This window comes from Benincasa hispida, chromosome 3 (genome assembly GCF_027475165.1).
Source record: "Benincasa hispida cultivar pf3 chromosome 3, pf3_genome.v1.1, whole genome shotgun sequence".
NCBI lineage: Eukaryota > Viridiplantae > Streptophyta > Magnoliopsida > Cucurbitales > Cucurbitaceae > Benincasa > Benincasa hispida.
Genome location: NC_143480.1, coordinates 4310971 through 4326739, shown reverse-complemented (window position 1 = coordinate 4326739; position 15769 = coordinate 4310971). Strand labels below are relative to the sequence as shown.

The 15769-nt window shown below is 29.6% G+C and overlaps 1 protein-coding gene across 1 annotated transcript; it reads left to right on the top strand.

Moving 5' to 3' along the window:
* Positions 1 to 6426: 6426 nt before the first annotated feature.
* CIPK23 (CBL-interacting protein kinase 23) lies at positions 6427 to 12130 on the top strand. The gene is made up of 15 exons (XM_039027610.2): positions 6427 to 7181; positions 8536 to 8598; positions 8708 to 8779; positions 8864 to 8971; positions 9111 to 9191; positions 9300 to 9353; positions 9433 to 9558; positions 9791 to 9880; positions 10046 to 10165; positions 10240 to 10374; positions 10522 to 10638; positions 10796 to 10852; positions 11070 to 11144; positions 11456 to 11531; positions 11831 to 12130. Exons 1-15 carry the CDS (start codon positions 7002 to 7004, stop codon positions 11842 to 11844), a joined length of 1368 nt encoding a protein of 455 aa, XP_038883538.1. The 5' UTR covers positions 6427 to 7001; the 3' UTR covers positions 11845 to 12130.
* Positions 12131 to 15769: the final 3639 nt, after the last annotated feature.

Here is a 15769-nt window from a genome sequence, read left to right as displayed (position 1 = left end):
ATTAAATTAGGGATAAAATTTGAATTTATCTCAAATTAAAATTTGACCATATTTCAAATTTTATCTCAACTTCAAACCAAGTTTAGTCTTTATCCTAAATCCAAATCAAATTAAGGTAAAATTTCAAATTTATCTCAAATTAAAATTTGATCATATTCCAAATTTTTATTTCAAGTTCAAATCAAGTTTAGCTTTTTTCCTAAATCCAAATTAAATTGATGGTAAAATCTCAAATTTATCTCAAACTAAAATTTGGTTATTTTCCAAATTTTATCCAAATCAAGTTTAGCTTTTATCATAAATCTAATGACAAAATCTCAAATTTATCCCAAATTAAAATTGGCCATATTCTAAAATTTATCCCAAATTCAAATCAAACTTAGGTATCAAATTCGTGGTTTGATTACTTTGACACATCATATAGAGTCAAAATCAAGAGCAAATAAGTTTTATTTTTTATTTCAACTTTATCTTTTTTGAGATTCATCAACCCATAAATGTGCATAAATCTCGAAAAGAGCATTTGTTGAATGAGAATTTTTGGATTAATCATGAATTGCCACATCGTTTAACAAATTAATTGCGAAGTTATAAATCATCAAATTTGAGACTAATTAAAGGTTGACATGTATCCTGAATTAAGGTTGAAGACATAAATTAGTAATCCAATGACGTCAGTGTTTTCATCGTGATCGTTGGATTGAATAAAATAATTTGATTCAATTTGATATTATTATTTGGGCTAAAGTCCAGTTGAGTTAAAAAAAAAAAAAAAAAAAAAGTTTAATTTGACCCCAAATGTCAAGTATGATCAAAGTCCAATTAGTTGGAGCCAAGGGTTAGGTTCATGGACTATCAAAGCCCAAACCAATAAAACCCACTTAAAACTCTATAAATAAAAGAATATCTTCATTTGTGCGGGTCAACAATTGTATCACTGTCTATCCATATATACATATATACACATTTATATACGTACATATGTATGTGTATATATATAGAGACCAAAGTAGATTTAAGAAGAGAGTGAAAACTTAAAAAAAAAAAAAAAAAAAAAAATCCAACCGCATATAAAAATCAATTATTAAAAAAATCATTGATAGCGATTATCTTGATTCTAAAACAAAACTCCCCAATTATTTTAAATAACTTGTCCTGTGTGTCTCACTTTTCAAAATTTTTAATTTTTTTTAATTTTAATTAAAAAATATATTTTTAAACTATTGTTATTACATAGATTGTTTTCTTATTTCGTTCTCTTTCATCTATGTTTTTTTCGTTAAAAACAAGTCTCAACCTTATGAAATTAAAAATTTAGTCATTGTTTTTTTTGTTTGTAACGATATAGTCATGTAATTTTAATTTCATAATAATTTAGTCAATAAATTTTAGTATGTAATAATTTAGTCATTGTACATTCAAATTCGTAACAATTTAGTCCACGATGTAAAAAAGAAGAAGTTAAAATTGGATGTCAACTTTTATTGTATTTATCTTATAAAAATATTGAGTAACTAATTAGTTTATTGGTTTATTTATGTCAGAAATCTCATTAAATCTAAATACTAATTTTTATAATAGATACTAAATCGTTATAAATTTGAAAGTATAATGACTAAATTGTTGCAAATTTTTAAATATAAAAATTAAATCGTTACAAAATCAAAGACTAAATTATTATTTCTATTAAAGTTCCGAATTAAAAGTGATTTTTAATTTTATTTTTTAAAGAAGAAAATAAAAGAAAAGTTGAATGTCTAAACAAATCAAATAATTTATGTTTTGGATTGTATGAGAATATTTTTTGAAACAACCTTTGAATATCGAAAAGTAAGAAGTCCCCCCCAATACTTAAAAAGAAAGGGGAAAAAAAAAAAAAAAAAAGGTACGAAGTCTTCTCTTCTTCAAGTATAGCCTGTCCAAGTAACGCCTTGTTTTGTTTCGATTTATTTATTTTTTATTACTACTATTTACTCATCGAATGAAATCAGATTCAATAATTGAATAATTTAATGGGAAAAATAAGGCAACCTTATTTGTTTGGTTAAATTAAAAGTTTATTATTATTATTATTAATTCGTGTTAACAAGTATCTAATAGATTTTTATTATATCCAATAAATTTCTAAGCTTAAATATTTCATTAAAAAAAAGTGTTTGATAAATCAACTTTCAATTTTAAACCTAATACCTGTTTATTATAAAATAAAAACTTTAGAGTTTCATTGAACATAAAACCAAAATTTCTGTCTAACAGGACAATTATACATAAATTTGAATATATCAAACAATTATTATATCAGACACTTTTAAAAGTTTAAAAAGTTATTTTACACCATTGTTTAAAATAAAATTATACCCAAATGTAAAACTAACTTATAATTTAAAGCTTTTTTTTTTAGTACGTATATATATTATATTGGAAAAATTTTCGCAGATAAAAAATATGTCAAATTATTTACAAAAATAGCCACAAAGGAAAAAGAATACTAATAGATTTATATTAGCATCGATCACATAGTATCACTGATAAATTTGTAATAGTTTCTATTACTGATAGACTTCTATCAGCCTATATCATCTTCTATCATAGAAGATTAAATTTTATTATTTTTGAAAACTCCATGTATATTAGGTCAATTTAGTAGAGATAATTTATAGTTTATGACCAACTAATAATTAAACATATTTATTAATAAAAGGGTAATTCTCGTACTTATGTACCTCAAGCATAGCACACGTCTACACGACCACTTGTCGCAAGTTAAGGCAGTGAGAGCATTTCATACGATAACCACAAACAAGAACTATTCTCATCCAATCACCATCGTTCAATGATTTTATATTATTATTATTATTATTATTATCATATTTTATATTCAAATCTTATAAAGACCAATCAAAGCATTATATGATTGGGTTCAATAATTCAGTTTTATATTGAAAAAACTTACAAATGCTATTTAAAGTGTTTTATATATATAGGCAGGTGGAATAGATTGGTTATCTATATCTCTATCCCACATTTACAAAACCTTAAAAAGTTTATATTATTAATTTTGGAGGGATGTCACGTCAATTTTTGAATTAATAATTGTATTCATTAAAATCCTACGTCGTTAATGGAATTCATTTAAAAAGTCATTTAAATATATAATTTTCACGTATATATATAAGATTTATTTAAATATATGAATTACCATAATACTTATCTTGAGTGGTTTATGGCTATAGTAATTGCTTTTATCTGATTTTCATTACTAAGAATAATACTTGTATCTGTATGGTTATGAGTTAAAATGAAACCGAGTGAAAATAACTTTATTCTATCACTAAAAAAATGATTTTAAAGTTTTAATTGATACAATATGAAATTTAGGAGTATAATCTTTTTTTAAGAAAAAAATATCCTTGCACACACACCTTCTACTGTGGTTTTTTCCCTAACTCAAGTTTGTGCTAATTGGACATACTATCAGATAATGTTGGAACTTTTTACTATAAAGTATAAATATTTTTAATATTTTTTTTTAATTTAAAAAGATCCCTAATTTACCATACAAAAGAAAAAGGATTAATATTGTTAATTTTATTATTATATTGGTCAGAAATAACTCTCCAAGTTTTTTATGCTTCACAAACAACATTATCTATTATAAATCATCATAATAGTATTTCTCAGTCCTTTTTGGCTAAGATCGACGTTGACCTTCAACCTTTTTGAAAACGTTAGAAGGTTGTTACTCTGCAATCGATAATGTAAATACCATTTTAACCTTAATTTTAAACCCAAACACTTTATTCACTAAAAAACGGAAAGACATACGAAATAAAGTGTTTATGTTCGGATGTAATAGTGAGGTAGATGTATATAGGACTGTTTTAAAATATAGAAAAATGAACACAAAAATTTACAAAATATAGTAAAATTTTAGGATTATCAATGATAGATGCTATCAGTATCTATCAGTGACATTGATAGACATTGATAGAAGTTTAACAATGTCTATCATCGATAGTTCTAAACTTTGATTATATCTTATCAGTGTTTTTAACCGTTTTACCATTTGAAATAATTTCTAAAGTGTTTACTTAAATAAAATTTGATAAACACATCTAGTCTGTGTGAATGTCGCAAATAGTTGAAAATGAAAGCAAAATATCCAATAAAGCGTGATGTCGGTATTTGGATCTCAAATATTGTTTTATGAATATAGATATTAAATATATGGAATTTGAATATCTGGCATAATTAATATCTGTGTTTGGATGTATAGTATAATTGATGTTTGGAAGTTAAATATCCGTATTCAATTTAATAATTTGTATATAGAAACTAAAAGTAAATAATTACTTAATTAGATGTAAGAGATCGAACTAAATTTAACATTAATTCATTTATTGTTATATTAAATTATTTAATTAATAAAATAATAAATAAATACATGCTTTTTAATTAAACATAATTAAATTAATAAATAAATTAATTAGAATATTGATAATTATCAAGAGTAGTTTATATTAAATAGTTAAGATAACATAAAATATTAATGATATATGGTTGAAATTTATCAAGTCTAAATAATATATTTATATTTAATAATTAATTAAAAATAATAGTAATTAATATTAGTTAATTAAACTATATTTTTATTTATCTACATAAAAAAAATATGAAGGATCTTAAAGTTTCCTAAATAATAATATCTGAAATTTAAAAATTGAAATTTAGTAAAATAAATAGGATATTAAATATTTATCTAAAATCACATGAGAAAACCTGTAAAACAAATGAGGTCCTAATGTCTTGCGAGTGAAAGCCTGCTCCTTTGCAAGACAATTGGTGGGTACGACAAAAATGGATTAAAATAACATAAAATAATTGATATGGGCATAAAGGTAAAATTATGTTTTAAGTATTAAATAAATAACCAGACACGTGGCATCAAAACAATTTCAATTTTTTTAATAATCTTAGCGTGGGTCTTGCGGAAAAAGACTAGAAAAAATTATTGCAACTATTCGAGAAAAATTGTGCTAATTGTGAAAGATAAATTTTTTCAGTACTATTTCTGATAATTTTTCAGATGAATTTATATTTAATTAACAAAGATATATCAACCAAATAATAGCCTCAAGTATGTTCTGTATGAAAGCAAACCTGCTATAATATAGGGAGGTCGTTGTTGTTCTTTGATCAACTTTTTAGGCTTTTAAATTCAGTAAATTAAATTAAATACTTTATATTTTATGAGACTAAATATATTCCAGAGAAGAAGATAACCTTAAAATTAGGTTAAAATATAGAGATTAAAATGTCAAGAAATAGCCAAAAAAAAAAAAAAAAAACAAAACAAAACAACAAAAAAACAAAAGACTTTTATTAATTTTTATAACCGATAGACATTGATAGGCTTCTATCGACATCTATCAATTCTATCGGCATCTATCAATATTAGTTTTTATTATTGATTGACGGTGATAGACTATGATTGACATTGATCACAGTGTCTATCACAACCATGATTAAATTTTACTATTTATGTAAATGTTTTTCTTTTTCTTTTTCTTTTTCTATTTTAAAAATCTCCTTAAAATATATTTTTGTTTCTTGAATTTACCTTAGTCACAACTTAATTCATGTACTATCATATATATTGATCCATAAACCAAGTTTGTAAAATTTCAATCATTACTATAAACAATTTCATCAAAATTAAGTCACTTTTATTTATATAATTAATCAATTTATGTCATTTATATACACACTTGACTTTTTTTTTTTTTTTTTTGTGGTATAACAATTGTGGAATTGAGGATTGAAACTCCAATTTCTTAGATCGGAGAGCATGCTAAGACCACTGAACTAAGTTCATATTGACCACTTGACTTATCGTTAGTTTATCTATGGTAAAAAATTTCATTTAAACTTAAGAAAATCATTTATGATAAATACATAATCATTAAAAAAAAATTAATATATATGAATTAGATTTTTATAATTTTGGAGTAAATATATAATTCAACCTAAAATCTATTCTGATATCGTGTAAAAAAAAAAGAAAACTCATTTTTTCAGAATAAAAGACTATAAAACCAAAATCAAACAACTACACAAAAATATCATACGAGACATAATCAGAACGAACTACTCAGAATAAGGAATAAAAAAATTGAAAATTTTCGATTCTCTAAAACTTTATACGTAACACAATATGTCAAAACGCTATGACTATGGCAAATATGAGAAAATGAGACAACTTCCAATTCCCGACCTTTATGATCAGCCTCATCAAATTTGTGAAGAAAGCACTAAAAAAAAGGAAAACTTGTGGTATATTATTTATTTTAAAAAAAAGGAAAAAAAAAAAGGAAAAAAGGGGAAAAAAACTCATGGTATATTCTCCACCGCTCCTCTATAAATAACGAGATAAATGCGCCTTGCCTATAGCGAATTCACATGTTTTGAATTCGAAGGACGACTCCTTTAGTCAAACCTCTGATTTGGATGCTTCTTCTCATCGATTAAACTCAAATTTCCCACTTGCCCATCAATCATCATCTTCAATCATTCGAGCGCCAAAATACCCAGATTCTTCCCGAGAGATTATAGTCTCCACCGACCACCGCGATTGTTTATTGCGCCGGCACATGCAGAATTTACTCATTCCATGTTCCAAAACCTGATTTATAGTTATGGGATTTTCGTTTCATTGATTTACCACAACCCCATGTGCTCGGCTTTCGATCGTTGTCCTAGAATCGCCCCATCACCATCTTTAGCTTTTGAGAAATCTTTCGATTGAGATTGATTCGAGAAAAAGTAGTTTGTGTTCGTTCATTGGTTTCGTCGTTCTCGTTTCGTTTGCCGATTGAAGAGGGAAGATGAGTGTGGTTAAGTCTCAGGTATGGCAACCGTGTAAGAAGAAGAGGTCTTGATCGGGGGATTTTATAGGGAGGAAGGGGATTGAGGGGGCGAAGGAGTTAAAATTGGAGACAGATATGGCTTCCAGGTCCAACAGTCATAGCAAAACGCGGGTGGGGAGATACGAGCTGGGACGAACCCTTGGAGAAGGCAGCTTCGCCAAGGTTAAGTTCGCTCGGAATTGCGAGACAGGGGAGAACGTAGCCATCAAAATCCTCGACAAAGAGAATATTCTCAAACACAAGATGATCGGGCAGGTATGATTTAGATTCCACGACTAATTCAAACATTCATTCAATATTTTCCCAATTAATATCTCTATTGTGCGTGGTTGATTTAGGCTTTGGGGGTTATTATTTTGTTCTCTATGCATTAGATCATAATAGCGGGCAGCTAGGAACCAGTCAAACTATAAAGGGAAAACGACGATGGAGGATTTATTAATTTTCCCTTCTGGGACCATAAAAAGTGGTAGTTATTGCAGGTTGACTGGAGATTAAGTTGTATATTGTTTAGTTTTGACTGTTTGTTCTCGTCTTGATGAATTTTAAGCCATCGTTCAACGAATAATAGAGAGTTAATATCGGTTGTGAATTTGGTGTATTGAAGTTCTAGAGTCTTGATTATCACTGGCTTCGAGAAATTATTTCTCTGTACCTATGGCGGGATGTCGTGTTATTGTTATGATCTTCTCCAAGTGAAATAAACTTAGCTATCACGGAGGCTGTATTATGGTCAATGATTCGCCCAGTCCTTTGAGGTTGCAATAGGTGATTGAGATAAATTGAATCCCTTTATGCTAGGAATTTTTAATTGCTAAATAGGCCAAGGCTACAAATGCTAATTTCTTTTTTTTTGTCCTGTATATTTTAGAATGATTTTTAAGTTAAAGTTTGAGAGTAATATTTCTTTTAAGTGTTCTTTATCTAAAACCGGTTTAAATTACTTTTAAGTTTTCTGATCATTTAGAAGCAACCTAAAAATCATTTAGGGATGGCCGCACCTCCTAAGTCTATTCAAGCAAGAATGGATGTTTGATTAATGCATAGTAAGTGCCTTAAAAAAATGCATATTAAGAAACTAGGACCTATTTTATTATTGTTATAATTCTGTGTATGTATGTGAGAACCATCTAGAGAGACCGGAAGTCCCAAATACGCTATTAAAAAAAGTCCCAAATACACTCAAGTGGGATGGATATTAGATTTATGTGCATGGTTCAAAATTCCCTCTCTGGATCCTCTTTTATGGAATAGTCGACGATGGACTATAGTTCCAACCAGAGGTCCTTTATGACTTAAATTCTTGCTGTAGACAAAGATCAACATCTTATCAAGAGTCGAGATATGATATTTGGGGTTTACTAGGGTTGGAAAATTAATTAATGAGATAGAAACAGGTCTTTTCTTTTGGGTATGTGAGAAAACTTAATACTTGATTCGGCAATTGAAAGACCATCCTTCATCCCCCTTGGGTCGTCAAATTTTTTGCTGAATATTTATCTAAGGAATCCAAGCTTTATTTGTTTAATCGATTCTTTTAATTTAAACAAAAAGTGGAAATAATTTAAGATTAACTTTATTTTTTTGTCTTCCTTTTGTATATATGCAGATTAAACGTGAAATATCCACTATGAAACTCATTAGACATCCAAATGTCATTCGGATGTATGAGGTTAGATAAAGTTCACTTTCCACCTATGAATTTAAATTCCTTAGTTTCATCTTGTTTACTCAATTAGCTTATTGCATCTCATCCGACATTAATTATTTTCTTGGTGCAGGTGATGGCTAGCAAGACCAAGATATATATTGTTTTGGAATTTGTAACTGGTGGAGAACTATTCGCTAAAATTGTGAGATACAGTGACTAGTTTTATCTCGTCTATGCAATCGTAACTGGTAGTTGAACAAAAGTTTATTCTTTTTCCTTGATCTAGGCATGTAATGGAAGATTGAAAGAAGATGAAGCAAGAAAGTATTTTCAGCAGTTAATAAATGCAGTGGATTATTGCCATAGCAGAGGTGTTTGTCATCGAGACCTAAAGGTGCATATCAAATTATAAAAGATATCATTCCGTTGTCCATGTTATTGATATTACCTTGTCAAACTATAATTTTAGAAGTCTTGGTCTTAAAAATGGAGGCAGTGAATAGTTACTAAAAGGTTTTGTTTGTGAGCTTCAGCCAGAGAATTTATTATTGGATGCTAGTGGTGTTCTAAAAATTTCAGATTTTGGATTGAGTGCTCTACCGCAACAAATTCGAGTGAGTATGATCAAACATGTGATTTAATTTGGATATTTACTTCTGCTATTAAAACTTGCATGCTTTTTGATTGATGGATTCATGAGTAATCCTTATCTCTCTTATCAGGGTGATGGATTACTTCACACAACATGTGGAACTCCCAATTATGTTGCTCCAGAGGTATATTGGGTTTTGACTCCAACTATTTATTATTTTGTTCTCTTAAACTTACTTTTGTGATTGAATATGTAAATAATAGGTTATCAACAATAAGGGGTACTACGGAGCAAAGGCTGACCTATGGTCATGTGGGGTTATCCTTTTTGTCCTCATGGCAGGCTACTTGCCGTTTGAAGACTCCAATCTCATGGCGTTGTATAAAAAGGTATTTGTACTTGTACGCATTTAATTTCTTATTGGTTCAGTGTTTTTATTAGTCAATACTTCTAGTTTCTGTGCAACCTGTGCTATCGTGCTATTCTTTTAAGATTTGTGAAGAAGTGTGAAGTCCAACTGAGGCAAACACTCTGGCTTTTATTTATTTATTATTATTATTCTTTTATTTCAATAAATTACATCTACGAGCTCAAACCATAGAATTCTACTTGTGATTGCAGATATTCAAGGCAGACTTCACATGTCCTCCATGGTTCTCCTCCGGTGCCAAGAAATTAATCAAGAGAATTCTGGATCCGAATCCATTAACTGTATGCCTTTTCGCTCCCTTTAGCTTCCCTCTTCTAGTTGTACTGTGGAAAGCTTCATTCATTTTGTTAAGGATGTCCTTTGTAGTAATTATATTATGTAATCTCGATGTTGTTAACTGCTCTTCAGTTGAGGATTTAATATTTTATGGATTTTCTGTGAAACAGAGAATTACAATTGCTGAAGTCCTTGAGAATGATTGGTTTAAGAAAGGATACAAGCCACCCACTTTTGAAAATGCCGAAATCAGTCTTGATAACGTTGATGACATCTTTAATGAATCAGGGGTAATGCAAGTTGTTCTTTTGGCATTTTGTTGTGCATGTTAAGGCTAGCAGATATGACTTTTCTAATGTTGCAGGCTTCTGATAATCTTGTTGTTGAGAGGAGAGAAGATAGATCTGCATCACTTGCATCACCTGTCACCATGAATGCATTTGAGCTCATCTCGAAATCTCGGGGTCTCAACCTTGCCACTCTTTTTGAGAAGCAAATGGTAGGTTATGGTCTTTCCTTAGCACAAACATTGTATTTTGTAACATTGATGTTTCCCTGCAACAATGCATCTGAAGTTTTTTCCATGTTGAGATAATTTATGAATACAAACTTAGTACATGTGCTGATCGGTTTCTTTGGTGACCAGGGGATAATTAAACGTGAAACAAGATTCACATCCAATTGTCCGGCAGATGAAATTATTTCGAAGATAAAAAACACTGCTGTTCCGTTGGGTTTTGATGTGAAGATTAATAACTTCAAGGTCTGTTTTTCTTGTTAAAATTTATGACTGTAGGAGTGTAGGGTTTAGCTATTTGACCAACGTCTCAGCTTTGGCTGGAAAATTAAAATCTCTACGGAATCATCCGTGGCTTACCAAACCGATTTTGGACTTAAAATATCCATCTTGCCTATTACAGATGAAGCTCCAAGGGGAAAAAACTGGACGCAAAGGTCATTTATCAGTTGCAACAGAGGTGCTCCTCTTCACTTTGCCCCTTCATGTCTTTTAAATACCTGACATTTCTAACGATAAATTTAACAAATAATGGGCAAGTATATTAGCTGTCCTAAAAATTCTCTTCTCCGAGCCGACTACTCAACCAACGTAAACTATGTACCCTCGACCAAGAGGTCAGAGGTTTGAACTCCCCATCCCACATACTCTTGAACTCAAAAGGTTCTCTTCTCCAGATTTTTCAGGTTGCGCCTTCGTTGCATATGGTGGAGCTTCGAAAAGCTGGAGGCGATACTTTAGAATTTCAAATGGTATGAATCGATACACTTGCACACTTAAAAGGCCATAGTTCATATGCCAATTGAAATGGACACTTGAGATTGAGATTATTATATATTCGAGTCCATTTAGTTCTCCCATCAATCTCGTGTTGATTTTCTTAACGTTTCCATGTAATTGACGTGACTATAATTCACTCATTATCATGTCATATTTGACGTGATAGTGTCTGCCGCCTTGGGGAGTTTGAAGTTTCTTCTTTTTAGCTCTGTAATTCTCTCATTATCCACAACCATTAGTTAAGTCCAAAGTTCTAACTGCATCATCTGTTGTATTATTGTAGTTCTATAATAACCTCTCAACTGGACTAAAAGATATTGTATGGAAGTACGGAGACGAGATGGAGCAGGAAAGTAACGGTAAGCAAGCATGTCGTTTTCGTTGAGATGAATGAAAGAATGCAAACGGATAAGTAGAGAATAAAAATCTGAAAACAAAATGAACAAAACTAAAGTTTTCAACGCTAAACATACGTCTTATATGTATTGCTTTTCTTGCTTTTCTTGCTTTTCTTGCTTTTCTTGCTTTTCTTGCTTTTCTTGATTTTCTTGAATACAAAATGTTATAGGACACGTGAAATGAATATTAGCTTGTCGTGATGTGGACCTTATAGTACAATATGTATAAAATTAACGTGGTTTTACTTTGGATTCTGCAGGTGCGGATCGTTGAAAATTCTATGTAATCCCCCCCTCCCCCCCCCCCCCCAACCCAAGGAAGGAAGGGTGAGTGAAAGAGAGAGAGGGGGGGAAAAGAAAAGGAATGTTCATCTTAGGGCATTTGAAATAGTTTGGGATAGTAATAGTATGATGATGAAATGACTCGTTCCTTATTACTGCAGCTAAATTTTACATTCTTTTTCATAGGGATAATCATTTTCGTTTCCCGTTTTATTATTTTTTGTTTTTGAAATAGTTTGGGATAGTAATAGTATGATGATGAAATGATTCGTTCCTTATTACTGCAGCTAAATTTTACATTCTTTTTCATAGGGATATTATTTTCGTTTTTCGTTTTATTATTATTTTTTTGTTTTTAAGAACAATTTGAAATATGTTTGATAACTATTTTTTTAAAACAAAAAATCAGAAATAAACATTGATAATTGTTCTTTTCTTTCTTTTTTAGTTGAAATGAAATTTAGTACATGTAATATAATAGAATTTTATAAAACCATTATTTAATGCAATTTCAGAAAGCAAAATTTTAAAATAATAACTAATTTATTCAATTTTGATTAATAAAGTCATTCTCACAGAGTGATTAATTTTAAAAATAAGTTATTTAAAAAAAAATTAAAATGTTTTACAACTATTCAAAATAATTTTTATAATTTTATTGTAGATTTAAATAAAAATTATTCTTTAAAAAAAAAATAGTTTATTCTCTCGTCAAGTCCAGATAGTTTCTTACATGACATGAATAAGTTTGATTAGACAGTTTTGCAAGTTTTTAACCAATCAACAATTTATTGCATTTGATTTTCCTTCTTTCTAGAAATTTTCGATATAAATTCAATTTTTTCTAAAAAAATAATAATAACTAATTTCAGGATTTTTTATTTTAATATTGTACATTGAGAAAATTATTAAAAAAATATAGTGGTTTTGAAAGTATTTAGAAAAATGTAGTAGTGTAGCATAATGGAAGATGGTTGAGAGTTCAAATTTCAACAAAGAAAGTAAAGAAGTGGAATGTCGAGAGTTAAAATTTCAATCAGAAGGTCAAGTAGTATTTCTTCCTCTAGTCAGTGGTTTCTACTCTTCCTCTGGTCCTTGGTTTGACTCAGGAAGGATGCAACTTTTGTTTCCAATTTTCTTTTGTTTTTTTTTTTTTTTTTTGAGAAAGTAAATTGTTTTCCATTTTAAATCTTCAAAAGAACCTAAATTTTATTTATGGAGATTAAATTTTAAAGAATAAAAAAAAATATAAAATAGAATAGATCTTTTCCCTAAAATAGGTCCGGTAAGATTGAATTGATCTCTCTAAATTTAAATCCTCCTCCGGTTTGCTCTCTTGTGGTTGTCTACATCAAAGACCAAATTAAAACAAAACTCAAATCTGAAGTATATTACTAATTTGAGCTTTTATGTTTATAAGTATTACCAATTTAATTTAGTAATTAATAATTATTGAATTATATATTAGCGTTTATTTCTAATTGTATCCAACCATAAAACTTGTTTTATTTGCAATATTTGATTAATTTTAGATTTTATCATAATTTTTAATTGTGTTTATATTATGTTTAAAGGTAAGTGATCTATCTCAAAAAAAGATATATAAACGAAATGATTCAATTTGAATTTTCTAAATTAGTTTATTGATTTAAGAACATTTAAATTTTGACACCAAAATCTTCTCTTTTTTTTTTTCTCTTCTTTTTTTTTTTCCACAGAACGAATGAAATTTAAAAATGGACTATCATTCCCTATCATAAAATCAAATTGAAATTATAACTTTCAAATACAAAAAAAAAAAAAATAAATCAAAAAATCAAAAAGTCAACAAAATAAATTCAAAGCCGATTGACCCATAAGATTTGGATTTTATAGTCAATTAAATTGATTTGATGAAAAGTGAAAGAGAAATGAAGAAGATAAATGGCGGAATAAAGAAGAAGAGAGATTGGAAGATGATAGAAAGAGAAAGGGAAAGAAAAAAGAGAAAAAATTGTGAATCATGAGTGGAGATTATTGGAAATTGGGAAAGAAGAGAAGAGAGATAACGTAATTATTTAAAAACTACAATATTTTTTTAAATATTTTTAAAAGTACCATATTTTCATAAATATTTTAAAAAACTACGATATAATATTAATTTTGCATGTAGATGTTCAAATTTGATTTCCAGTAGCATCCTTGCTCTAACCAATTCCTTAACTTAGCTCAATTAGACGGATTTAGAATTTTGACATGTTTTAAAGTTTCAATGATCATTTACTTTGAATTTTCAGTTGTTAGTTGTTGGATCACTTCAATTGATTTCTTTGGATCCTGATCACCATCTCCTCGATATCTGAACTAAAATCAACAACATAAGGTAGATTAGTAAGGTCAAAAGTCAATCGTGGAGAATGACAATAAACGACTTCAAAGGGACACTTACCTATTGATCTATTGTGTATGTTGTTGTATGAAAATTCAGCTTATGAGAGAGTAAGATCCCATTTTTTCGGTTGATGACTACTAAGGCATCGAAGAAGATTTCCCAAAGTTCAATTTGTAACCTCTGTTTGGCCATCCGTTTGAGGATAACTGGTCGAACTAAATTTAAGCTTTGTACCTAGCTTTTTCCATAAACTTTTCGAAAAGAAACTCATAAATTTAATGTCTCTATCGGAGACTATGCTTTTAGGAATGCCATGTAGTCGAACTATTTCTTTGAAGAATAGATTAGTAATGTTTAAGGCGTCTGATGTTTTTCTACAAGCAATGAAATGGGTCATTTTACTGAATCTATCAACAACAACAAAGATTGAGCCATGACCTTGTTGTGTGCAAAGGAGGCCAATGATAAAATTCATTGACAAATCCTCTTAAATATTGGATGGGATGGGGTGTGTATATGCCCGTATTTTGTGAATGGCCTTTTGCTTTTTGACAACTAAAGCATATTTTGACAATGTCGGGATTGGTGTCCTAATTCTCCCGGAGTCTCGTAGTTTGTCAACCGTACACATTGTTATGAATAAAATAAGAGTTATTTTATTTCGTATTTACTCATATCCAATAAACAAAACTCCATGGTTATTGTATGTAAAATTAAGCATGTATATGAGATATACAAGTGGATAATGTCTTAAGTGATAACCTAAAAAGGTCTGTAGTATAAGGATTAAGGAGGAATACCTGATCCTGGTGACACTACGGATACGGCCCGCTTTGTAGAGGTTTGTAAGTATTGTGAACTAGTACAGATGGTAGATCCTGACCATTCATGTGAAGATATGCGAGCAGGGGTGTCCTATACAAAGAGTTTGTATAAGACCGGACTACAAGATGAATAGTCTCTTTATATAACGCCGTTGATACTTGAGACTTACATCTCACCTAAACGATCATAGGTGACATGATCTCAATCCTGAGTGTTTTGGGAACTCATGCCTTTGAGGGTGGTCCTTTGATTAGTATGGGTGAGAGTGGTCAAATTACCAACTCAACATACCTACCTTTTTGGAACATAATGGCCACAACTTCTTTTCGGAAGAGAAGACTCAGTCATAGTAGGACTATGACTTATGTTCATTAGAGGGATCAGTAGTACTTAAGGAGTTAGATGTAACTACAGGGGCATAACGGTTATTGGCCCAGCTGTACTTACGAGCGATATGTGAAGGGTTATCGCACTGTTGATTGGTTGATATGGACACAAAAAATATTTGTAGTAAGGAGAGTTCAACTGTCGGTCTTTAGTGGAGTGCCTGACAGTTAAAGGATGATGGATCCCGTAACTAAAGAGTTTAGTCAGTTATTCACATACCGTTGGAGCTTCAAGCTATAGGTCCATAATGTCCCCTTGGTAGCTCAATGGATTCAAGTTGAGAATCATTTCTTGGTGTTGATTTGAAATGTTTAAATTGACAAGAGGAAATTCG